The sequence below is a fragment of the Ciona intestinalis genome, chromosome 5 (genome assembly GCF_000224145.3).
Source record: "Ciona intestinalis chromosome 5, KH, whole genome shotgun sequence".
In the NCBI taxonomy this organism is placed as follows: Eukaryota; Metazoa; Chordata; class Ascidiacea; order Phlebobranchia; family Cionidae; genus Ciona; species Ciona intestinalis.
Genome location: NC_020170.2, coordinates 1137721 through 1164703, shown reverse-complemented (window position 1 = coordinate 1164703; position 26983 = coordinate 1137721). Strand labels below are relative to the sequence as shown.

The following is a 26983-nucleotide window of genomic DNA, read 5'->3' as shown; positions in this document are numbered from 1 at the left end:
TTAGCCGGATAGTTAAAAAAGTATTTGTAAAAATGTCGAACAAATTGACACGTACAGCCCATACGAAAATTTATGTTTTAATACAATTGATAATTACGTTAGATTTTACTTTCGGTTATCAGTCAGGTGCGGCATTCACACACCCGCGGGGTTTGACGCATTCATTCTTCGCGAAATAGAGCAGAAAAAGGCGATGTTGGTACTCTGGTAATCGGGAAAGTGAATCGGTGTACAAGCCACGCGCTGAAACGCTCATATGTCATAAGTGCACTGTCGTCATCGTATCTGCGTAACGGAATTTATACACAGGCCGAAGTATCTTTGCAGTATTACAGCGTTTTGTTTCAGGCAAAAAGAACGAAAGTACATCTATACGTTAGCGTAGGTTGGAAAGGGTCGTATTGTCTTGAAGGCTATGTCTGCCATTACACCCAAAGAAGAGGTTCCATGGCCAGTCAATAAAGATGAATACGATTTACAAGAAGTGATTGGTAGGCCTGGTATTTCTAGAAATTCTAAATACTAACATTTTCTACTTAACCAGTTTTAAAACCAAGTTAAAATGCTCTTTCTTGATCACTTAGTTATGGAAAATATGTCCTTATGTTTTTACAATGTTGTCACCACCAAACATTTTAAGCGACTGTTAAATTATGATAGATTGGTAGTACAGTACATACTTTGTAAATACCTATAACAAGCAATGCCTTTATGAGTATGTGGTGTCTCCATTTATATCACTGGCACATGTGTACCCCTGTCTGTTTTACCTAATTTTAGTAAATTTTTTAACAATTATTTATTATTAATATTGCAAACTGGTTAAACTAACCATCGTACAGCTTATTTTTAAATTTTGACAATCCCAAAACCTCTCGTATAGCTGCATGCAGTGGGATTTCTTTTGAAGGATTTTGTTTTTTCCATCATGATCTAATCTATAAAGCAAACTTTTTTCAAGCAGACTTTCCCAGTGTACGGGTCATTTTTATGCTCACTTTTCTTTCTAGTCACATTCTAATTTGTTTTAATTAAAGACAACCTAATACGAGTTAAGTTATACTGTAATGTTAGTCCAGCAGCCACACTTTTATCTTATATTCCACGTGTATAACCACTGCCGTTTGGTTGTCATTCCCTTTTCTTCCTTGTATTTTTTAACCTGATCTCCACTACTGCATGCCAAGGGATAAATAAAAATTGTGTTGTAACAACATTCTCCTAACCATTACTGTTTAATACAGGTCATGGAGCCACTGCTGTGGTACAAGCAGCATATTGCAAGACTCGCAATGAAATGTGCGCAATTAAACGTATTTCATTGGAGTCAACAAACCAAGATGAGCTCTTGGTCAGTAAAATAGTATTTCGTATATGATTACATGTTATTTAAAGCTATTTTTGCAACCTTAAACTATTTGTGATTGTTTGCGCTCTTTGCTAATTACTATATAAGATTTTGTTGCATGCTTTTATATGGTTGTGGTTCTTTTTTGCAGAAAATAGCCATGATTTTAGATCATTTATTACTTACTTTTATAAAACTTGCCTGATTTTTTTACCACTTTATTACAAACATAATAGAATGTTTAACAATATCATTATTTCACACTTTATATTAATTTTTACAGAAAGAGGTGCAGGCAATGAGTCAATGCAAACATCCAAATGTTGTTTATTTCTACAAAGCATTTGTTGTAAAGACAGAAGTCTGGCTGATCATGAAACTGCTGGGTCGAGGTGTGAAAATTATGTTTAGTATATTCTAAATCATGACATTTCAATTTTTTATAAAATAGATAAGAAATGTTGTTTATGTTTAGTCAGTGTCGAACTATATTAGAAGTTTAGAACCATATATCTACATGTGCTAAAATAAACTAAGGATAAACCACTGGTTTTACTTAATGCTGACTTGGGTGTAGAATGTGTGCCTCATCCAATACCTGATGTGTGGTGTATTGGCTAAAGGGCAGGTATGGATTAGTTGCTGAAAGATTCATAGGTGTTCGCTGTTCAATGACAGTCAAAAAGTTTTTGCTATTTAAATGTAGATGACTTTATAATCATATTTTGCTGTATGTAGACTCATGACTGTTATAATCAGCTTAACTAAGGTTTTTAACCCCTTTGTATTAGATTGAATAATTATATTTTTAACGAAGGCCACGTTCTCTAACAAAGCAATAGTTATACTAATTAGAGATTAACTTCAAAAATTACAACTGTCGTGGGAATTTTCCGTAAATCAACGGAAATTTACAGGATCGTAAATTTTTTTGTTACATTATCAAACACATAAATAAAATTTTCCACTGTCTGATGATTCACGTGATTGAATATAGTATTGTGGAATACTACTCATAAGTTTTTAAAGGGTTTTGATGCTCTTTCTTGTTTGCCAAACTCTACCATTGTATAGGTCTACTACAAAACTGTCATTACCACTTTAAATAAACATACCAGTGATACCACCACTCTTACTAAACAAACAAATCACAAGATTAAACATCTGGTATCTCAGGTTCAGTGTTGGATGTAATAAAACATCGCACAGAAGCTGGTGAAAGCAAGACTGGAGTGCTAGAAGAAGCAATCATTGCCACCATTTTAAGGGATGTTTTAAAGGGCCTTGAGTACTTGCATAAAAACGGACAAATTCACAGGTAGTGTAGCATGCCTAATGACTCTTGTTTAACCCATAAAGGTACATTAGTTTCTTCATTTAAAAACTGTGTAAAAAAGTTGCATACTGTTTTTATAACGTTATATTAGGATTTTGATTTGGTACATTAACTTATTATTTTAAGGCAGTGCCAAATATACTGTCTTCGTTTTTATTTTAAACATGATTAGGCCTATATTTTAGTTTATAGAGCCTAGTAAAAATATGGTTTAGGAAAAACTGTTTTAGGGTTGAGGTCAGGGCCGTAACTACCGCCGGTGCAGCCGGCGGCCCCGCATTGCTATATTTTAGTTTAAAATAAAGCAATTTTGTGAATATTTTTTGTGAATTACTCCAGTATTCAAGAGTAAATTAAAAACTAAAGTGGAGTACAGGAGTAGTTAAAATGTGATTTACTCCCCAAACGATTTTGTGAATATTTTTCTTCATTTCGTTTGTAGCTTTGTATGATGACGAAATAATGCTATTGTTTTCTAAGAATGCTTGTTTTCTCTTCGTTATTTCTTGAATGATATTCAGCATTTGTAGGCCTACAGTTAGTTACATTTTGCTGGTTAGCAGCAGCTGTTCTTTACAACTCGTTGTCTAAATTTATTAACTCGTTGTCTAAATTGTTGTCTAATTTTTTTAGGTGAATTTATATTTCGTATTGTATTTGTTTGATACTTGTTTCATATGCTATCGGCAAGGATGGCAGTACAGTACGGTTAAAAGACTCAATTGAAATGTTTTTCTGTAAGTTAAAAGTTAAAGTTTCTGTTTTATTTGCCAAGTTTCCTCAGTGGTGTAATTATTATAAGTGAAAGTGGGTATTGTGCGCCTTGCCCTTCACATGAAAATAACGTTTTATGAAATTTGCATTAACGCATTGCATTTTTGTCGTTGGTGTCTTTTGAGGTGATCATAATTGCCATGGCACTTTGATTCTTTTTGAACTAAAAAATATGCACTGCAAATCTCCCTTTTGCTGAAAACCATTGTTTTATGCTCACAAAACAGCTTGTCTCAGACTCCCAGTAAATTGCACATAGGCTACTTGTCATACTTTTCTTGTGCTGACAGAACAGTTGAAATCTATAAACAGAAAAAATTGGGGGCCCCACAATGGACGCTTGCACCGGGGCCCCCGACGGACGAAGTGACGGCACTGGTTGAGGTTCATTTTAACCTGTCATTTTCCTATAATACATATTATGACGCACAATGTTAATTCAATCCACAACCTTTTAGATTGAATAAATTATCATTAAAGGTTGTTATGTACCAATGTTGGTGTATGAGTTCAGGGCTTCCTAGTTCATCTTAATTGTCATTTTCCTATTATACATTTTTACCAATTCAAAATCTTTCAAATTGAATAAATAAAGATCAAAGATTGTACTTCATGTGTAATGTAACCCCAGGACCCAGAGACAGGAGCCCACACTGTTATGTCATAAATTTATAAATTATAATCCTACTAATGTTGAATATAGTAAATGACAATTCTTTGATCTATATATTATACACCATAGTGAAATTTGTTTGATTTAGTGAAAACTTTCAAACAATTGTAATGTTTGTTTTACCACATTCCCAACAGATTTATTTAGTAATGTGTGTATTTGGTTGTGATATCGACATATGAACTGCTTTATGTGATGTTTTACTACAATTTCATTTTTGAAGAAATAACTTAAATTTTATATATGCTTTCACCAAAGCCTGGTCCTAATTTTTACCAATATTACAACATAGAGCCATCGATACAGTAAATAGTACATACCAAGCAACAGTTTTCACCCAGTAGTTAACATAGGAAATTTAAATTTAAGTGTTAGTATAAGCTTGCTTGATTTTGTGCAATGAATTTTGACTTCAGTGGGCAAAGTGACGCAGTGGGACTTCCCTTTTATTATGGTAAACTTGTAAACTAGAGTCTAATATGTATCAATGCATGTCAGTGTGTGTGTTTTAGAAGGTGTATTTACTTTAAGTGCGAAAGAGATCTTATAATGTGCGAAAGAGATCTTATAATGTGCGAAAGAGATCTTATGTTTTCTAATCTTAAAAGTACCAACATTTTGGTTGCCATTTGTCGAGACACCACGGTATGCTGTTAAATGTCTTAGTTTGGCATTAGTGCATAGTGGTTGGCACCCCTGCCTGTAGCTTAGTGGATATGGGTTCAAGGTTTGACACTGCTATCATTGTGGCTGTCAGGCTGTATGTGACACTTTGTGTTACATCCTAATTATGTCTCGACCTATGATAGACAAAATAGCAGTACTTTAAGATCACAAAACAATTAACAAACTTCTCTTTCACACTTATAAAAAACCTGGCGGCAACAACACATAAATTTACTTTGTTTTCCTTTTATTTTGTGGTCTTTTAGTTTCTGTTCCTTTAAATATAGGCTATATAACATATTTGAATTGTTTTTGAACAGGGATGTCAAAGCTGGCAATATTCTGCTTGGTGACGATGGAACTGTGATGTTGGCCGATCTAGGAGTGAGTACATTTATATCGACGGGTGGGAACATGTCACGTGATAAAACTCGTCACACTTTTGTTGGAACTCCTTGCTGGATGGCACCGGAAGTTATGGAACAGGTGAACATTGCTTTATAATGTGTACATTCATAAAAATGTTTTAAAATATTGCGAACACAGGAATTCAGGTTTATGTCACCATTACAGCATATACTTTTATATTTCATAACTTATAGCAGTAATGTGAGGTTGTTAAAAGTCAGAACGTTTTTCATCTGCATTTTTTATTATAAATGTTTAAGTTACTGTTTGAAACATTTTTTAATGCTTTTTTAAAGATTTTTAACTTTATGTTGGTGTTGTTTTATCAAAAATTATTGAAAAACCCCAAATAATTTTCATAAATATTAATATTAATTATCAACAACAATTATATTGTTTTAAACCACAAAGATCCATAATAAATTTTAATACTAACAAATAACCAATAATTGTTTGTTGATGGGTCAGGAATCCATTTCAATCCTACATTATAATTACACTAATGGGTTAAAAGCTATGCTTAATTATTCTTCTCTGTTAAACCAGTGTTTAAATATTTCACCCTACCAAGCTTTTGTGTATAAGAAAATCCATATTTCTGTTCATTAAAATCAGTGTTTCAATGTTTTCACCCTACCAAGCAGATGTATAAGAAATCTATATTTCTCTTCATTAATATTGTATAAATTGCTCATAAATCACATTATGTTGTTAAGTAGTACTGTCTCTTTTTTACAAAGAATGTTGCATAGAGCGTATATAATGTGAAGTATATGTATGTTTAACATGGTTCTGAGTATATATATATATATAAATATATATTAGCTAATCTCATTAGTCCTTTGCTTGAAGCCCCAGCCAAGTTTTAAATGACAAATTCTATAAATAAGTTTTAACATAAGCATAACCTTTCGTTTAAAGGTTATCATTTAATACATAGAATAATAGACAAGCTGGATTAAAGTAATTTTTATTTGGTACAACCCCGACACCCAATGCATTACTATAAAAGCAATTACTCAACACTTCTATACATCATGTAGGCAGCAAACGGATATGATTTAAAAGCTGATGTTTGGAGTTTTGGCATCACAGCAATTGAACTAGCTACAGGGAAAGCTCCATATCATAGATACCCAGCCATGAAGGTATCCATGTTTCACTTATTATTGTGAGCGCCCATAAAAGGGTCAATGCTAGTCAATATATTTTATAATTTGGCTTATCTTTTTTATCAGTTTTAACTGTTTTTGATTAATAATTTTATGTATATATATTGTTATTTAAATTTGAAAATTTTTGTTATCAGTTTTTTTTTTCGTAATTTAAACAACTGCTTTTACATTTTCACAAATTTTAAAACTATAAAGTTTTTTTTAATTTTCCACTAAATAAATATCAACCATTACAACAGGTTCTTATCCTGACTTTACAAAACGATCCACCAAGTCTTGACACAGGGGTGGAAAATAAAAGTCTCACCAAGAAATACAGCAAACAGTTTCGTAAAATGATTGAATGTTGTCTACAGAAGGATCCTGACAAAAGGTGAATATGTATGTTATTGCAAAGTTATACCTGGATGAAATGAATGGCACTTATTCATTCTTGTGTAACAGAACAGTCATTATAGCAAGTGTGTCTTATTTTTTTTACTGCTCATGCCTGCTTATGAGTTACCACTTGTAATTTTAAGACGTAAGTAATATTCATACACTATGAAAAAGCAGAGAGTTTTCAATCTGCATATATGATATCTATTGGATTTAAGTTTAAATGTTAATGTGTCACTATGAAATAATTTCTGTTAAAAAAATCCAGCCGATCTAATTCAATTGTTCAATTTCCTTCATCAGTAATAAGGATTAAACACATTACAGTTGGAGTTGTCCCATGACAGTATAAATATACACAGACACTTAGCCTGGGGTGACCGGGAAGGCAGGCTAGCCTCTGATTCAGCATTGCAACAAATAAAAGGCATCAAAACTAATATAAAAGTTTGAACGAATACTGTGTCCACTATCACTACCTCAGCTGTATTTATCAATGTTTGTCCTCTGTATGTACTAATGTACAAACATTATCATACTGCATACGTAATGGGGCTAATTACATTTCAGACCAACTGCTTCACAACTTCTTAAAGATGCTTTTTTTAAGAAAGCTAAAAATAAAGAATATTTGGTGGAACATCTTTTATCGACTGCTCCTACTTTAAAAGATAGATCCAAAACTGTAAGAACTTATTCACTTTGTGTTCAGTCTTGACAGAAGAAATGTTGATGTTTAAAATCATGTTTTTACATTTATTTAAGACAAGGAATGCAAGTTTTATTGTTTTCTCATGTTGTATGCAATGTTTTTAATGTCTGTATTATTTGAAAACTTTATTATATGATCAGTAATTTCAATTTTTGCAATATGTCTAAAAAGGTATTGCAGTTTGTAATTAACATGTTTACTTAAATTATAATGCGGTAAATGCAATATACTCTGATTTTGCTTGTTAGTATATACATATACATTAAACATTTAGGTAAAACAAAGGTTTTGAAACACATTAGGTCAGGTTTCGGCGAATAAAATAGTGCAACATATCTGTTTATATCGTGGGACGTTACACCTATGTTCCTTTTATAAATTAACTCCTTCTTCAGCCAAAAAGAGTTCCTGGATCAAGTGGAAGACTCCATAAAGATGAGGATGGAGTTTGGGAGTGGAGTGATGATGAATACGAAAGTGATGAAAGTAACAAAAACTCAAACCATTTGACGGTAAGTTGTTGGGCAAGTTTGTCATTAAATTTACGTCTTGCACATAGCAGGCTGAGTAACTCAAGAAACCCTGGTATAAAATAACATGTTATTTGCAGAAATGCTATAATGCGAAAGTATTAAATTATTTAAACCTACAAAATATATGTAATGTAACAAATATAAGTCCCCCCTGCATAGATAAATGATATATACATGTGTTTATACATTTCATCTGTCATATATATACATAAATAAATGTATTTATTTATCATTTATCCATGCAAAGGAAACAAACTATTTCGTCCAATAATGAATATTATATAAATGTATGGGTTTATATATCATGAAATACCTTTTTAAACATGATTTTCCTATCATACTGTATGCTCTCTAACAAATCAGGGGTGATCATCTTTATTTTCCCTCACAGCTCCCTAACTCCACATCCACGGACAAAATAGAGACTCCTGCAACACAACCCATTGCATCCACTGGTGTGGTTGATCCTCACAAACCTGAACCTCAAACCTCGGTCCCGGTTTCACCCAGCTCACCCACCCACCCCAGCTTCTACACTCCACCCACACTTGAGAGTCAAACAGCCCCAGTTGCCCCGCAGAACCAACAGGCCCCACAGAACCAGCAAGCCCCACCTGCTCAGAATAAGCAACCAACATCAACCACTCCACCACTGGTCACGGACAACACCAACATGAAACCCAAACCAACCAATCCCCCCCCAAAACTTAGTTTAGTACTACGGTTGAGGTAAATAATGCTCTAATTCTTTTTTGGTTTTAGTCATGCAAAAATATACTAAAGACAAAAAATACACTAAAGACAATTTTTGTTATCTTGAATCGGTCAACTTTTAATAACATGTTTCTATGTAATATGTTCTTCAAACATATAAGAGTCACGGCTCTACCCATTGTGCTAGGGTGGTATGGTCCTAATGGTTCCGTTGTGCTTGTATTATTAATTTAATATATTTGTTAACAGAAATGCACAAAAAGAGTTAAATGACATAAAGTTTGAGTTTGAACACGGACAAGACACTCCAGATGGGATTGCGCAAGAGCTGGTGAGCGCTGGATTGGTGGATGGGATGGACAAAGTAATAGGTTGGTACAATATTCTATTTCAATACCATGGTTTTTTTAATCAGACAAGATTGTAGAATTGTCTGAATTGACACCACTTTGTGAGTGTATGAAAGTTGCAACTGTATGGATTAAATTATACAAGCGTAATTCGTGTTCTCTGTTTTGTGGACACTGGACACATTATATTTCATTTCCTATACACGATTTACCATTACAGCAAAACTTATTTCATAATTGGAACTTCTTTGACCTTTTTTTTATTAAGTCTGATGTAATGAACAGACTTACCCATGGTTTCTCTATCCTGGATTGGTGTGCATGGGACCTAACCTCTGAATATAAATAGTGCATTTTTCTTTAATTTTTTTCAGCAACTGTGCATTTTTTATTATTATTACAGCCACATTCTTTATTACCATCCATCATAAAATACCTTATTCTTTTTTTTCAGTTGCAGCAAACCTGTCTAAACTGGTTTGTTCCACCTCTCAATCTTCACTCACTTTCTGTCTCCACTCTGGCGCCCTCCAACCAAACCAACTTCCCGATGAAAAAGCTTTGATTGGTTTTGCCCAACTTAGTATATCAGATGCTAACAAATGACAGGGGTCCCAATTCCCCTAACTAACTCACCACAATTGAATGGGTTCCAAGGTTGTAGAACTAGTTCATCTACTTCTATGTTCAAGACCTTCCATAAAATTCCCTCTGACAGGGAGCAGAACATGACAATTTTAAAATTTTCTTTCAAAACTACATGTAAAGTGTATATGGCATATCAAATACTGGATAACATAGCAGCCATGTACATTTGTGCAGAGCCTTGCAGCTTTACAGGACAAGCTTTAACTCAGCCATAAGGCAAATGTACCCAAAGTAGATACTTAAAAGCTTTATTTAAAATTTGTTTCTCTTTATTAGAAAAAGCTTGGCGTGGTTTAATATTATAAGTGTGCCTTCTATCTGTGTATTTCTGCTTCTACATAAGTATTTAAGCATCTACATGACCTGAATACTCAAAATGACTAACTCATCCTATGTATTGCAATGTTGAGACCCCTATACAGTAACGCCAGATATAAGCACCGCTGAAAATGGAAAAAGTTTATTCTTTTTCTCTCGAAATCTGTAACTGTGCAATATAGAGCCAACAGTCGTATTGAACATAGAGGTCTTATCAAAACTAATATGCTATCTCTATGTTTAAAATCACGTGCGTCCTTTCAGTTTCGAGATCTACCGTCCATGGTAGTTTGTTTTAATTTTTCCACTTTTACCTTTGCTTTATTTAAACAAAGACCAGCGGAGTGATGCTTCTAATTACACGCTTACAATTTTGCCATTGCGCAACATTAGTTCCATTGCTTGTCCTAATTTAACACTACCGTGTAAAAAGTCCAATGCTTACGTCATTACATTTGCAGATGATTCGAATCTTTTTATTCTTGCCGTTGCTAATGGGCAGCTCTGGCGTTTGGCGTGTTGTTAAATACGTGTGACCATTGGTGTACCACCATATAAATAGAATAGGTCATGCCTTTGGTTAACTGCTTAGTTTGTATAAACTATGCCGTAATCATTTATAAAGATTCTAACTGAAAACTGTCTACTCATTGTATACACATCTATAGATATATATAATGATTAAATGTGATAACTTACGTGGGTGGTTGTCGTACTACAGCACCGCTCTACCTACCACACGTTGCAGAATAATTAAATCGTCCTTAAACTAATGTGTCCAAACTATGCATATACAAAAAAAATAAAAGCTTACAAGTTAATGTTGGTAAAGATGGAGTTTTGTTGTTTTTATTCTTTGCATTTTCTTGTTATGGAAACGATAAGCTTTGTGTTACAGTTCAAGCCAGACAACAAAGTTTGAGCTACATTTCAGGCTCATTATGTGAATATAACACTAATAATTATTAATTAACATACGGGCATGATTGATTGATTGATCTATAATATTATGCCGCTGCTCGCAACAACAACCGTCGGTTATATACGCGTTACTATCATGTTTTAACAATAACCGCAAAGTTACATAGTATGGATGCTACATGTGTCAAGTAATTGCCAATAACACTGATGCTTCGACAGGCGCGTTTAAGATAGATAGATACAATGCGCAAAGTAGACTAGGCTGTATTTGACGCTTAAACAGTGAGCACGGCGGCATTACAATCAGTAGCACTTGCGTCAAATACGTCAATTTCAATAGCAACAGTTTGCGAAAGTTGGGGCATTGAATCACTTCTTCCCAATGTCTCATCAACGATTATGCATCCATCGCCGCTGGGTGGAGCACTGTGGGATCTCTCCGGAAGTTGAGAAGGGTCAACTGGCAAGAAGAGCTTCCTGAAGCATTCAAGAGCTTCCTGGAGCTGCTGCTGGCCATCCTTCGTTTCCATTTTGGGTTCCTTCTTCTTCATCGCGGGTTTTTCATCTACGAATTCTACTTGATCCATAGGGACAGACACTGAGCTTGAGGAGCAGCTTGCTTCCTGTATAGCTCTTGTCACAACTTCATTCAGGACATCTTCCATGCATTTGAATACAGCATTCGCATCTTCTTCTTGGCGTTTCTCTCCAGATTCAACATCCACCATCATCATTATCGGAGAAACGCGGTTTCCATGTCCGGTGATCTGTCTGTACAATGATCGAGCTGAGCTCATCACGATACGAGGGTCAAGTTTTACCAAACTCTTGGTAAGCCAAACCATTCCAAAAGCCTTCTTCGAGTCCTCATCAACAAAAGGAATCGTGTCTTCACTTGCCCAAAGTACGCTAGAGTAAAACACAGCTTGGAAACTACTGATATAGCTAGAGGCGAACACTCCAGCAAAAACAGCAACCAATGCAATCGAATATAGAGCTTCCACCAGCTCTTCTTTTGTCTCAGAAGTCCAAGAAAACACTATGCCAACTAGAACGGATGCAATAACTGCTGCAATCTTTGCAAAGGCCACAGCTCCAATATCCCATTGTCGGGCCAATCCGTCGTTCCCTGCACCGTCGAAGTAGACAGCGCGTCTACCGCCAGCCATGTATGGATCGTTGAACAAGCCAACACATACGTAAGTATTCGAGTGAGAATAAGCGGTCAACTTTTTTACCGGTGTAAAAAAGTTGCGTTTCATTGCCGGTATTTTCAATAAAGAATCAATAATCATGACCGGCAAAGTAAAGAGCAAAGAATACAGCGATCCTTTTGCAACGGTACCAAGTTTGTAACACAACAGTTGCCTAACAGCCCAGAGGGTCGGGAATCTTCCCATTCTACTACCCTCATTGCAGCGCGCAATCAGAGAGCCGACGACAACCTGTTGGCAACCATAAAGGAATACCACTCCCCAGGTGCAAATAAAGACCAAGAAAGCAAAGAGGATATAGCGTCCCATATCTGGGTTCGCAAAATATCCATCAAATTCATCAAAAATTCCAAACGACTGCGCAGTAAACAAACAAGCGCAAATGTAAACGAAGTACATAAGTACCAGAAGGATGGCTACAGCGGTAACCAAAGGCTCAATGAGCAATCCAGGGATATTAAGCACTAGTCGACGTGAGTTGATAAAATTGTAACTCATTTCGGGGATGTCTTTCTGCTGTCTAATGTACAAAACGACAGCGACCAAAAAAATCATCACCAAAATGGTACAACCAATGCAAAATCCAAGTAAAAGGGTCGGTTCCGTTTGGAAAAGGGAAGAAAACATGCCAATGTCAGGCATTCTTGTGTAACGAAAAGTAGCCACTGTGACGTCACTGTTTATCCCATAAACTTTCCTGTAGCAATTCCAAAGGTAACAGGTGATCACAGCCGAGAAAAAGGTGTTACCAATACCGAAACCAGTCATGGCAAGGTTAAAGAAAGGGGGCATATACATCATAAACAGAATCACTGCGATGGAAAACAACATTACTCCAACGCACTGAAAGACTAGGCGGCCCCAATAACTAAGCAAAGACTCGTAAAGATAGCTGACAGTTTTAGACACTCTACTCACATTCATAACATGAGTAGGCTGGCGCTCCACGGAGTCGCACATCCACAGGGTAGGGTCAGCAGAGCAAAAGACACGAGCCGGGTTTCCATTCTGAACAGCGGTGTAGGTTACGTAGCCCAAACCACACAAAATCAGAACAAAACAGATGAAGAAAACGATATCTCGGAGACGATTCGTTCTTCCAAGAACAGATGCCATTTTCAGGCGACTGGTCGAAAACGCCAATTCACAGCCTGTAAAACTGCGTATGAGCTAGTAGACCAGCGTCTGAAGTCGAGAGAGAGTTTGAATAGCTTGAAATGATCAATAAATTGAACTTTCTGAATTCTGGCAATTCGTAAAATACGAGGTTGTCAATAACGTAAAATAAAAAATCCGTTACCATTGACAAAATTTTCATTGTGACAAACAAGGCTATTTCTCAAACGTAAATTACATCACTTTACCTATAAATGAACACAATTACGCAATAATGACAAGGGGAAATTTTATTTTCCCAATTTCACCCCCGGTGTGACGTATTTACGCCAGTTTTTACCTAAATCAATAATTTTTAAATTGAATTTTCACGCTTTATAAGTTCAAACTTTATAAAAGCTTTCGCGAAAACATTCGAACACAACATACTACTTTTTTTTATGATCTTTTATTATGTCCATATATTGTGATGTTTCTCTCTTGTTTGAGTGTTTTGTTTGTACAAGCAAGGTGTTTCCCCCTTAAATTAGCACAAGACTGAAACAAAATAAAATAAAATTGTAAACTTTGCGGAGTCATTGTTAATAAATACGATGCATCATCGCGATTAGTGAATAATATTTCAACTGTTGACCAAATTATGATTATTTATTGGGTTATTCGCGCTAATCTAATGTTGTATGCAGTTAGTTAGCTGGTGCTTCTTAAATTTGTGAGTACAAAGAAAATGGACGACCCTTTTTTCACTGCGGCCCCTGATTTGGACAAATTACTTGATGAATTAGAAGTCACGGAAGCGCAAACGGAGCAGAAACGACAAAAGGAAGGTATATATAAGTATTGTTGGCCTGTCCATTATAACTTACACCACCAATTACATTAAAATTAAGGTGCTAGTGAAGAATTCTCCCCCCCCACCTTATTTGCTAACCACTAACCCCTATAACTACTAACCCCTATAACCACTAACCCCCTAACCATCAACACCTAACCCCCTATAGCCTAGGGGTTAGTGGTTAGCAAATAAGGTGGGGGGGGGATTTTTCACTAGCACCAAAAATAAATGCGATCATAACAACTTAAGCTTTCCTCTTTTTTGAATTTAGCTTTCTGTAATTCGAGATATACATTCTGTTGATTAAAAGCTGTGTAAAATATTTAATTCAAAATTTGTTTTATCTTTTTGTGTGTGATAATCTTTTAATTAAAACTGAGCCTTTAAAAGTAATCTGTGAGAAAACAGGAATTGAATGACACTAACCAATGTAACCATACTGTACCAACATTGGGTTGATACGTTTTGTATAACTGTTACGAACCGGACAGGTCCAGGAATACATAACTCTGACTTTGTTTTAGTAATAAGCTTTTCCTATTTGGATCATGACTCTGACCACCTTTCTTTGTGTTTCAGCTAAACTGCAAAAGATTCTGAGAAGTCCGAGCCCCACTGAGGTGGTTACGACCCCAAGCCAAGTGCTACAACCACAGAATTATGAACCTATACCAACTCTCACTAATCACGATAACGCATACTCAAACGAAGACAACCTGTTAATCGACATGTCAACTCCAGTCTTAGTTCCACCAAACCATAATGAATATGCTATGTTGAACAACAACAATGACAAAGAAATGCTGGCTAAAATTTTTGGCAGCGATTCCGAGAGTTCAAATTTATCATCCTTATATGCGGGAGCCCCTATGAACAATGAATCTTCCATTGTAAATAATGTGACAATGAATTATACTTCGTTACTGGATACTCCTAACTGTTTAATTGAAGTTGAAACAGCTGTTACAAAACCTGAAGAAAAAGTTGGAAATTTAACACAGCCGAAAATGAATAAAATGGATGTAAATACCGAAGAAAATAGTTTTAAAAGCAAAGCCTTGCCCACCTCTAATGGGGAGAGTGCCAAGATAGAGGAGAAATCGGACAAAACGGCATATACTGATTTTATGAACACAGAAACCATGTCAGAATATCATAAAAAAGGTGCAAGGCCAAAGCAGCAACGTAAGGACATTTATGCTCCGAAAGTTCTTGAAACCGTTCCAAGTAAAACCAGAACAACTGGGGGAGTAACCCATAGACTTATTGATAACATGGCTCAAGATACTGAACTAAAAAGTAAAATCAATAATACACCACCTGCTAAAGTTGTGAAAAACCAAAACACTGAAATATCAACTTCTTTCACCCAAGAAAGGGTACTTGCTTCTCCTGTTTCCTCTGATCCTTCAATTCCTGCTCCCGCACCTGTTAAAACATCCCTTTCATCTCCAACTTCTTATTCCGACCCCCCTCCTCCCTTCAACCCCCATACATCATCATCTAAATCCACTGCTCCATCACTCTCTTTTACTCCTAATGCTCCTTCCCCATCACCATCTGTTTCTTCTATTGCTTCTCATGTCTCACCTCCCCCCACTCCTTCTCCCCCTCATCGTACACCTTCATTCAAGAAAGCACCTAATGTGACCCCAGTTGAAAAATATGATGATGAAGAAACATATTACGACCATACACACATGCAACATCATCCAGAACAGAAAGGTAAAAATTAATATATTTTTATTTTGCACGAGATGAACAGATACCGAATTGTTTTGAAATTTTTGTCCTTGAGAATTAAGCGCTTTAGAAAGTATATTCGAAAGTTTATATTTTATTATGAGAGGGGCAAGAGGGGCGTTCTTGTTGTCCCCCAGCCCTGATTTTCCACCACTGTTTGTTACTGTATTTTGTCGTGTGTTTTGAAAAAAAACAACTAATGTAGATATGTTCTTCAGCTGTTTACTATTTGTTTATTTTTACAGAAAGCATTGACGACATTTCTGTTCCCCCTTCAATGGTAAGTTTTACTTAATACTAGAAACTTGTTGATTGCTATTTGCTATTGCATTGAGCATTAATATTTACCATACAAATTCCTAGTTCTCCCACATTTTTTTAACATTATTGCTAAATAAAACTCATGAATAAAATATATGCTGATATTAAAATCATAAAAGTACAAAGTAGTTGATTTAACTAAGGTTACAATCACATATAATATAACTGCAGTAATTTATACCAATTGGCCATTTGCTTTTAAACCCATTATGAAGTAATAAATAATTTAACTCCACAATTTTAGCTTCATGAAGCCAGTAACAGCAAACCAGAGGTGTATGTTCAACCTGTTGTAAAAATAATGAGACCAGGGCGTGTGCGACCTACGTGGGTACCAGATGATGATAGTGCCGTGTGCTCACAATGCCAATTGAAGTTTACTTTTACAAGAAGAAGGTAGTTAGTATAACAGTTCGGGTTCTTGATTTGTTGTTGTTCCCATGCAGTGGTGTTTAAGCCTATTATGTTGCCCCTATGTAGGGCATGTACAGCTCAACTGTTTGTAAACTGTCTGGGCTTTACTTTGTTTCAAACATCAATTTTTACATAAAGTTTGTTGTAACCGCCAATAAGTATAATTTTAACATGTTACATGTATATTACCAGGTCCAATAGTCCAATACCAAAACCACACTCTATTCTATTCTGTATCAGTAAGGTCCTTGGGGATCTCGGATTCACAACAGATTTGGCCGATTACCCCCAACGCCCTTGTACGTTTGAATTCTCAGGGCTCCGTCTGCTGACTATATCTGCAAACTCGAACCAACCACATACTAAATAGTTAAAATAAATTCTAATGACCACCTTTGTGGATTGCCAGCATAGAAAAACATCTCCTCAAATTCTATTGTAATAATGCTGCCAATTTCCCCTCAAAATAATTTTTAATGTTTGACTCAATATATTTACCCCACAGACACCACTGTCGAGCTTGTGGTAAAGTTTTCTGCAGTTCATGTTGTAGTGAGAAAGCAAAGCTTGAATACATGGAGTATGCGGTTGCAAGAGTTTGTGTTCATTGTTTTGTCACAATCCAAGAAGGTAAGAAATAAAGCTAGGTAAGTCTATTATGAGTGGGTTTTATAATTGTTAAATAAGGTGTATATTAAATAGCTTACTCAGTCTGTACGTAGTTGTTGCCAGGTTGGCTATTCCTAAATTATAAACGTACAACTGCTTTTTTCCGGACATTTATTTTTATACCAACCAACGATTATAACTGTTTAATAAAATTAAATTATGAGCCAATTATGTTTTGTTGTATGCCTTACATATGTGTGGTAGAATGTTGGTTTCAGAAGTGATGTGTCGTAAAATGTTTTAACATTCATTACCATCTGGTTATTATCAGCTGATGTTGCTGCAGCTGAAGCTTTGAATAAACCAACCAAACCAACGCTCAAGTCTCCAGATGGTGAGTTAATAGCCATTCAAGTTTCCACTTAATATTGTTGTGTATTTTGATCACACTGATAACCTGGGTGTGTGGTGTCCACTGCCAAGCTATTAAACCGATGTCTTGTACACACAAACCCACATGGTGTTTTCATTTTATATAGCTATTGTCAAAAATCGATTCTGTTAAAGCATTTATTTTAATCTTAAGATATGTACACAGCACACTTTTCTTTACATTAGAAGTATAATTTGGATCTATTTAAATATAAATGCCTCTTTGTTTGCTAGGAGTGGTCATGCTTCTTTCAACTACTTAAATGTAAATATATTTTAACTGGGTGTTTTAAAAACTGTTATTTCGTAGCTATATCCCATCTTTTGTTTTTCATTTCTTAAACTTTGCCTCGAATCAAATAGACAAATAAAATTTATATATTAGATACATTTTTTATTAATAAATCTAATTGATTCTAAATAGCAAACAATTTGTAAATTAACAAAATATTATCCAAACAGACCCAACCACCCCTTCACATAACAAAAGTGTTCGATTTTCTGATGGCACGAAACCCACCCACCCCACCACTGCTATTGCCACCCCTCCTATGCCACGTCGAGCTAAAAGGTTCCTCTATCTTGCTGAAATAGAATTTGTTTAAGCTTACAGTGGCAAGTTATTGTAATCACAAAATGCCACCTTGAAGATTCATGAATAACTATGTTAATTGGCTACATACTTTATGTGTATGTATTTGTTTATGCGTATATTTTATACAAAGTAAATTTTATAGTAAGTTAATTTTACAAGCACAACTATTTTATACAAAGTAAGTAGTTTAAAATTCTGAAACAATACGTTAACTATAAATTAACATAATTAAATTAATCAAAACAGCAGAGTCGGTTTAAATCTCTGGCCAGCAAAGCCAAAATGTTTTAGTGCCAGGGTATGTAAAACTAGAAATGTGGGTAAAATTTCTTTACCCTGTAATTGTTGTTACAGTCGCTCTGCTGCAAAGAATGTTCATGTTGAAGAAATGAATCCTGAACCACAGTTTAAAAGCTCCCTCCCTCCAATTCTACAAGGTAATTGTATATTATAATTGTTATACCATTAGTCAGTTATACCCCAATCCATATGTATGTTGGTCCATATTTATGAAGAATTTATAATACATATTTATTTACTATTGCTATTTCTTACAACATGGAAAGCCCTTGCTTAGGTGTATAAAAACTATTCTCCTTTATTACATGACCTCTACAGTCTGTGTTCCGGAACTTAACTTTGTGAGCTGCTGTATTTTTTCCATACCCTTTCTAAAGTTATACACCCTTAGTAAAATTAAATTGGGTTTATAACCTTGTTTTTGTTGGTTAAGTGTTCCAATTTTAGGGTCATTAAAATACTAATCGGAATACCACAAAGCATATATATAAGAGCCTGTGTAACAACTCCAAGAGTTGCCCCGTCATGCAAGGATAACCAAGTGACGTCATTCATTCATTCATTCATACTTTAATGTAAAATCATCGTAACACTCCAAAACATTTGATGATTAGAAACAGAGGATGAGAGAACTTATGCATTGATGGAAAATCCAGATATGGAAGGAGTTACTTCATATTTATGGTCGTTACCTCCAGATCCAATATGTTTTGTGATATCTTCCAATTTATGTTTACTAGTGAAAGTTGTAAAATGTAAGTTGTATGCTATCTGCTACACCTGTTCCTCAATTTTTCTAAGAATTGTTGCATCATGTGCATTTGTAATTTAGTAAGAAGTAACGGAGAAACTGAATTGTTTTTATGGTTAAAAGTTACTTGCATATCCCAAAGTCACACACTGTACCATAATATTGTGCAATGTTTAAAAATTTACCATGTTAACAGATGGTTCTTGTATGTACTACTATGTTCTTTCAATGGGTTTGGACTCGGTTGGGCAGTCAGAAGTCGCTTTTATCATCAGTGCAGAAGAAGAAGACCCAATTCCCCTCCAGATATTCATGTTGTACAGATTCCTATTCACAAATGCAAGGAAGGGCAAACCTGTACATTGCATGGACCTCCTTCTTACCTCAGAATTGTGAGTTTTATGTATTTACATGTGATTAGGGATTAGTGGTTAGAGCACCTGCGAATTTTTGATTCGCTATTAAAGCAATACGTGTCATTTGACAAGACACGGAATGGTCATCGCTCCAAACCAACGGTCACTAATAAGATAGTAAAGTTATTGATGTTATTTATACAGAAAAAAGGCAGAGCATATTTGTATTACCATACATATAAATTATCATATGTCAGGGATTTTTTTAAGGACCTTTTGTTTTTTAAGAAAACACAACTACAAAAGATTACACTACTTTAAGCTACCAATAAATTGAAAATGAGGAATTGTCACTCGTTTATTAAAGCTTAGAAATAATTATCAATATTTTCTATTCAATACATTACATGGAAGAAGTGACTTACTTCATAATGAGTCATAAACCACATTTTCCATTTCCTTCCAGTTTAAACCCCACTGACGAATTCAACGGATCAAAAGATTACGCGGGATTATTATTCGTACGTCACACATGTCAAGATATTGATGCGCTTCAGTATGATGTGGATGCATGTCGATTTTATAATGGTAAGCTATTTACCATCATATGCATGAGGGTGTAAGGACTTGTTTAAAACCTTTCTGAATAGGTCAAGTGTTAATCATATAATGGCTGTTCATTTTGGTAATGGGCAAATGACCAGTTTATAATATCAATGTTCTGGCCTTATTTTTTTTATATTGGTAAGATCAAACAGTGTGATACGTGGAGGGGGATTTAGGCTTTGTTTGGAGTTTAGCCATTTGTAGTGTTGGCATTTTCCCCGTTCGTCTCTGGCATTAGAGTATTGGGGAAATAAATTTCAAGTCTGTACACACACCACAACAGCAAAGAGCTCAGTGTTTTCCACATGTCTCATGGATGCCTTTTTGTGCCATCCAAAGCATATTTGTTGAAATGAAATTAAACCTGTGTAGCTTACTGGCTTATATAACACACTCGGCACACTGTATATGATTTTGACCAAATGTTACTTTTATATTGACTACAAACCTACAGATATCAAGGCGAATTAATACTAGCAACTAGTAAGTTTACTATTTTCCACAACTGATCACAGGTGTCATGGATTTTTCCTCCAATACTGTACAGTTCTCTTCCACATTATTTGCGTTGCTTATTTCAAAGTCAGAAGTACCGTGGGCCAAATTGTTTCCAACCCGGTTACTTTGTGGACTTGGTGCACAGTTTAAATGTAAGTATGTTTTTGTATTAAAAGGAATATTAACACTCACTAGAAAATGTTTTCTTGCTAGTGTACAGATTTTTGGTTTAAGTAATCTTTGGCTCACTCGCCAGATTTTAAAAACTAACTATGAAGGGAATTATTTGGTCATTTAATTGAATTCATAGGAATCATGATAATTGCTTATACTTTTTCATACACTTATTTTAGTGTAGTTTTGTTGTGTTTATGTTACCTGCTCTCTTGAATAAATAATTATAGGCTAAGAGCCAACAATCGTAAAAAATTAAAAAAAAACTGTTCGAACTAGTTATCCAGTCTCTAATGTATAGAATAGTTGATTTTGATTACACTACAATATTATGGGTGAGGTACACAGCATGGTCTCTTAGTATTCTATGTAGAAAAGACCTCATTAATGACATAATATTTCAATAGCTAAACTGTGGCTCTTGTTTACTGCCTCTTGTCTTCTTGGTAAATAGTAATAAATTTTGTGGTCAGTACTGTACAAACACAAACTGATTTTGCTGCTTACTAGTGTTTGTAGTTTTTCGCAGGTTTAGATTAAACATGTTTGCCCACTTAAAATATAACACAATCTATATTATTTCACAGACTACCCATGCCCACTTGTGAATGAGAAAATAAGGAAACCCATATATGGAAACATAGGGAACACAATTCTTGGAATTTTGTGTGATTTCCGAAATTATAAATACCAAGTGATATCTGTGCAAGGAATGACAGTAGTCGTGAAAAATTCAAACGTGACAATTAACCTACCGTGCAACAGGTAAGCACTGGATGTGGTTGAAGTAAAGCAAATCCTATTTAGCTTTTAAATTAAGAATGTCTAGATAGTGCATTGATTTTAAACCTTTTACTGTGTCGTGGTTAGTGGTTTAGAGGTTTGTGGTTAAACTGTCTATTGTGGTCACTCCCAGTCCCTACCCACTTACCTATTTCTGTAATAATAATTTAAAATACGTATATTGCTTATGCCTATACATTAAACATCGATTTGAATATTTTATGTAAAATATTTTCTGTAGTTTTATAGGATATTGAATTTTTGATCATTTGGAAAAGTAACAGCTACATTTTTTAAAATGTGGTATGGTTGGTTAATGCCCAAAAATGTTTTTTCCAAAATCTTACATATCCCATTCCATTAGATTTTCAGATATCATTAAAATTCTGAACAGTTCAAATGACCACGTGTTGGCCCTTGGTGCTGATGTGATGGCATCCACTGAATACAGCTCATCTATTTTAACTTGTGTTCAAAATCCCAATGATTCAAGTTATCAAACTGAAGTATTACACGATGGACCATATGAGGTTTGGTGTTTATTTGATTTGAACTATTTATTCAATAATCAAATTTAATACAAATTACATGATTTATCTTTCATTTATACTATTACTACTGCATGTTAAAATTTGGTAATGTCGAAATATACTAGAATAAAAACCTATACGATCATCTTTATGCTCACTGTTGAGTTGCAACATAGCAGTCTGCCAGTCTCCATATACATCTAATTATTCTAGTACACATGATGTACAAACACCTCAGCTGTCAAGCTAATAGAAACCATTATAAATTATTTTTCTATGCATATTTGGTAGACAAGGATATTTCAACGCTATCTATAATCAACTTCCAATATCTGCAAGCTGCAAAATTCCATTTTGGTTGTTATTTAATATCTTAATGTTTGCTGTTGTTGTTAGGAGGATGGTAGTACAGCAGCATCATTTGTTGTGTTTAACGGTTCGTTAAAGTCATCCCACACCCAACTTGCTAAGTCAACCATAGTAGAAGGTAAGAACTTGTTTGTAGTTCTGTTGAAGGATTGAAGAAATATTTTTACGTATAATTGTAATTTCCTGGGTTATAATTTTTCTGTATGACTGGTAGTTATAATAAGTCTGAGTAACCGTTGGGTTAAAGCAGTTATTAACGTTGTGTATTTTGTGTTCATCGAAACTTGTCAAAAGACTGAAGCTCTTTGGTTAATTCTCTGTTGTAGTTACTGAGAGTGTAAATGATACTGCATTAAAACACCCAAAAATATAGAGATACACAAAGGGTTTCAAAGTTAACTTTGCAATATTTAACTTAACCATATCAACATACTGGTCATATTAAAGTCTGTTAACCAGTTTCGATGTTGTTCTCTGATATCCACCTGAATAAAATGGTATATATATATATTTAAAGCTAAAAGTATTTATACCTTATCTGTTTAGACGGTATCATGGTCCAATTACTGCCTGAAAAGATGGAATTATTACGATCCGCACTAAAAGCCATGGAAGATTTTGAAATTGATTGTGGACACTTGGTGAAAGAAGAGGTATTTGTTTGTATACAATATATTTATGTCATGTTCTTAACATGCACTTCCTTTGATAATTTTAACAAATTTCATCATCCACCTTATGAATATAGCAAGATTGGTTCATTAATCCAAATATACCAGCAAATAATATTTAGTTACCCAACTAAAAAAAGGATTAAAGTTTTTAGGCCCTACCAGCGAATTCTTCCCATTCAAGTAGTTATAACATTTTTGCTACCACAGTTTAAAAACCACTGGTATATAATACTTGTAAAAAGTTTTTATATGCACTTGTTCAGTAGTGGAATTCTCCTGACATATTAGCATATAAATAACTTTTTTAATAGTAAGAAAAAAATATAATGGACTCGAAACTTGCTTTAAGTGTGGACTTGTAGGCCATAGCAAGACCTGAGATTCAAACTCAATTGGATTCATCACTTCTTATCCAAAAGTTAATAGAACTAATAAAACTTGTGTCGTTTTAGGAGAAAGAAGGTGAACATGTCCCTCGAACATCCGTGTGCATTCAGTGGATTTCTGATGATACCAAGTTTAATATTGGGTAAGTGACGTATAAGAGCTTTCCAATGCTTGTTGGGTATTATCTTGGTAAAATATTATTTTCATGCCTTTTTTATAGAAAGTAGTTTTAAAAACTAGTTTATTTTACGTGAAACAGTTGTTGAGATATTTATTTATATATTTTTTAAATGTTGTTTCTTTAATCTTTAATGACACTTTGAAGCAGACAGAATAGGGGAGTTAAAGGTTAAGGATGTCCACCTATATTGTCTTGGGGTCGGAATAGGGGATGTAGTCTCATGTTAGAAACCAACCATTGTCTCTTTTGTATTGATGTGAATTCTCCTATGTGACTTTAGTACAACATATCATTAATACCTCAGTTAAATAAATTGTTTCTTTTACTTTTTAGTTTAAGTAGTCCAATTGACTACAGAGCATTGGAAGGAGTGATTGGGTATAATATTCAGGGTAAAAGTGAAAAGAAAGACAAACACTTCATTTTAAGATGGAATCAAGTAAGTTGTTTTTTTTGTAATTTTTCCAGTCAAATTTGCATTCAAACCAAAAATTTTTATATCTCAAACCTATTTTGCTTTATCGATTTTAGACTAATATTTAGTTTTTAAATCTAAAAATCTGTATTTTCTGTATTGTCTCAAGTCCACAAAACCCCCTTAACTAAGGATATATACCAACTATAATAATGAGTGACCTGTTTTACTGTTTTGCTCTGTAGGTATTCTTCTATCAATGTACCAATGATGCCACAGACATGGGAAGATTAGCAGAGCAGATGGCTCAAGGTTGCTTTCAAGCTCTTGTTCCTCATCTATCATCATTGAGGAAAAGAGGACAACTTAAGATCGGGATCCGGATTAACGTTCATCCTGATGAGGTTTGTGGAGAAGATTTATAAATACTCACCTTCAGTAACTCGACAGTGAGCATGAGGTTGATGGTGTTAAGCAGACATATGGGTCGTAACTCAGATATTAGGCAAGAGGTGTTCAAGTTTACCATATATGCCCGGTGTGCAAGAAATCAATCATCTTATATTTATAGTTGGATACTGAGCATGATGTGTATGGTGGTGTTTAGGTAACAGCCCACGATAGGCGTTTAAAAAAATGTTGTGCCATTAACGAAATGGTACTAGTACTACAATAGTCTTGTTTTCTTAAATAAAACCTTAAACCATTAAATTAAAAAATAAATCCATTAAAATGAATATAATGTTAAATATTAACACCCACACACATTTCAAATTGTATCCTTAACTTCCAAGGTTGGTTATTCAGCTGGTAGTCTTGGTGTTCCACTGCCTGATAAGTGTTTAAAGGGATTAGACGACCATCTTATTCCGCTTGTTAATGAAGCTACCTGTCACTTGCAAGCCTTCGAAGACCCAGTGGTGTTTGAACTTATTTTTTACATTTTGGAGATGCAGTTAAAAACGTCTCGCAAATAATACAGTAATTTATATAGGTGCACTTGCAATTTCCTTTTGCTAGGTATATGATTTAAAAACATATATCTTTTTCATTTAAGTCAGCAATGTGTTACATTTTTAAAGGAAGTTGTATTCAAGAGGTCATATTATTAACTCCTTCCTATGCTGGTGTATTCAACGATAATTTCTTCTTCCAATTGAGCTGTGTAAATATTTTTTATCGTGATATAATTACGTTAAGAGTGAAATAATGCATTAGTTTCATCCCTTCACACTCGCTTTATTTCCGCAAAAGTGTTACCCGAAACAACCTTTGTTTTAAGTATTGTTGCTATATATATATATCTTTATGACTACAAAATATACAAAAAATGCAATGTAATTTGTAAACAAATATATGTATGTTTGTACCAGATACCACTGTTAAAGTGTATGCGACTGGTCCCGTATCACATACAATAAAGGGGTATGCAAAACGCAGTGTTTGTCCCAATGTCAGCAGTCTAGCAAAGCATAAAACTGTCATTTCAAAGAAATATAGCATAAAAAAGATATAGTTTGTTTCGAATCAGCACTTTATTTAACAGTCAGTTCACGTTGCAAGTAAGTGTTTTGTTGTTGTTTATCTTTTTGCAGACATGTTTGTTATGGTTGAATTTACGTTACGGGGAGTCCCCAATCACAGCTTTACGTCAGAGCGTATTGATAACGCGAATGCGTGCAGATGGTAACGGTAAGTAGATGTAACAGCGTGGTAGACGAATTCGTGGCGGTGAAAGGTTAGTTTTCGTATATATTAAAAAAAACGTTAGTAATAGTTATGATTGCATATAAATTGCAGGTATTATGTATTAGTTGTATGTTTTGTACTTTTGCATATGATGAACAGGCGTTTTCGTGAGTAATTTGTCAACTTGAAATATTGTAGATAAGATCGTTACACCTCATATACAACAGTCAAGCGTGAAATGTAAAAATGAAATAAAACTTACTAAAATTGCAAAGCTATTTGAATTGCACATATTTGTTTTTTCTGTAAACCTTTATTAACCAAACCTATCAACAGTTGCTCGTAACTAAATATTTTTCTATAGTTTGGAAACCAAGGAGAGGCCAAGGACTGTTTTGCAAGTTAGTTTACATAATAACTGAAATAGTAGACGTAAGCATAGCAGTAATAAGTTAGTCAACCATGCAATATTGTGAATATCATATTCTTTAATAAAATTGGCAATTATGTGGCATTGATCTTTACAAATTTTGTTGTTGTCCAATTCAATAACATTGCATTGCTATAATAGGATGGGTCTTCTGCAACTGTGTTATGTCCAAAGAAGAAATAGCAATTTCCACATTCACTTCCTGTCTTGTTATATGTTAGGTTATGTAAGGTCAAACTACTGATGTGTTATGTATGATTACGCTGTCTCTGTTTCGAAGTATGTGCTGAATTACGTTCTGTTATTGCTGCAGATAATATTTAAGTCATAGCTCGGGGATTCTGTATTACAGTTTTCCATCGTGCTTTTTATATGTTTTGGGTTATTACTGATTAGATTTAATCTTTAAGGCTATATTATGGCAATATGTTCATTTTTAAAGTTTTCTAATATATAAATATACTTTATGTCTAAAAATAATGGATTATATGTGTGTTTAAGTATTTTTTGTATTATATACATTGTATTATAATGTATTATATGTATGTTTAATTATTTATTTTTTTAAACAAAATTATATGCTGTACTAAAGATTAGGTCTGGTGTA

General features: G+C 34.4%; 3 protein-coding genes across 3 annotated transcripts; 2 read left to right on the top strand and 1 right to left on the bottom strand.

The window, feature by feature from the left end:
• The first annotated feature begins 225 nt into the window (after nt 1–225).
• LOC100181936 (serine/threonine-protein kinase OSR1) lies at nt 226–10854 on the top strand. Its single transcript, XM_002131835.5, has 12 exons — nt 226–491; nt 1245–1351; nt 1632–1740; nt 2525–2666; nt 5118–5283; nt 6249–6353; nt 6620–6753; nt 7329–7443; nt 7866–7982; nt 8395–8732; nt 8967–9088; nt 9522–10854. Exons 1-12 carry the CDS (start codon nt 416–418, stop codon nt 9671–9673), a joined length of 1683 nt encoding a protein of 560 aa, XP_002131871.1. The 5' UTR covers nt 226–415; the 3' UTR covers nt 9674–10854.
• Nucleotides 10855–11208: 354 nt separating this feature from the next.
• On the bottom strand, nt 11209–13962 carry LOC113474229. The gene has a single exon (XM_026834488.1). It carries the CDS (start codon nt 13282–13284, stop codon nt 11230–11232), a length of 2055 nt encoding a protein of 684 aa, XP_026690289.1. The 5' UTR covers nt 13285–13962; the 3' UTR covers nt 11209–11229.
• Nucleotides 13963–13968: 6 nt separating this feature from the next.
• On the top strand, nt 13969–25696 carry zf(fyve)-3 (zinc finger (FYVE)-3). Its single transcript, XM_018812074.2, has 20 exons — nt 13969–14111; nt 14699–15844; nt 16108–16142; nt 16428–16579; nt 17103–17227; nt 17538–17600; nt 18101–18209; nt 18588–18670; nt 19148–19288; nt 19481–19676; nt 20107–20228; nt 20762–20896; nt 21506–21683; nt 22066–22231; nt 22628–22718; nt 23147–23253; nt 23727–23803; nt 24176–24281; nt 24503–24661; nt 25052–25696. Exons 1-20 carry the CDS (start codon nt 14012–14014, stop codon nt 25232–25234), a joined length of 3474 nt encoding a protein of 1157 aa, XP_018667619.1. The 5' UTR covers nt 13969–14011; the 3' UTR covers nt 25235–25696.
• The last annotated feature ends 1287 nt before the right edge of the window (nt 25697–26983 follow it).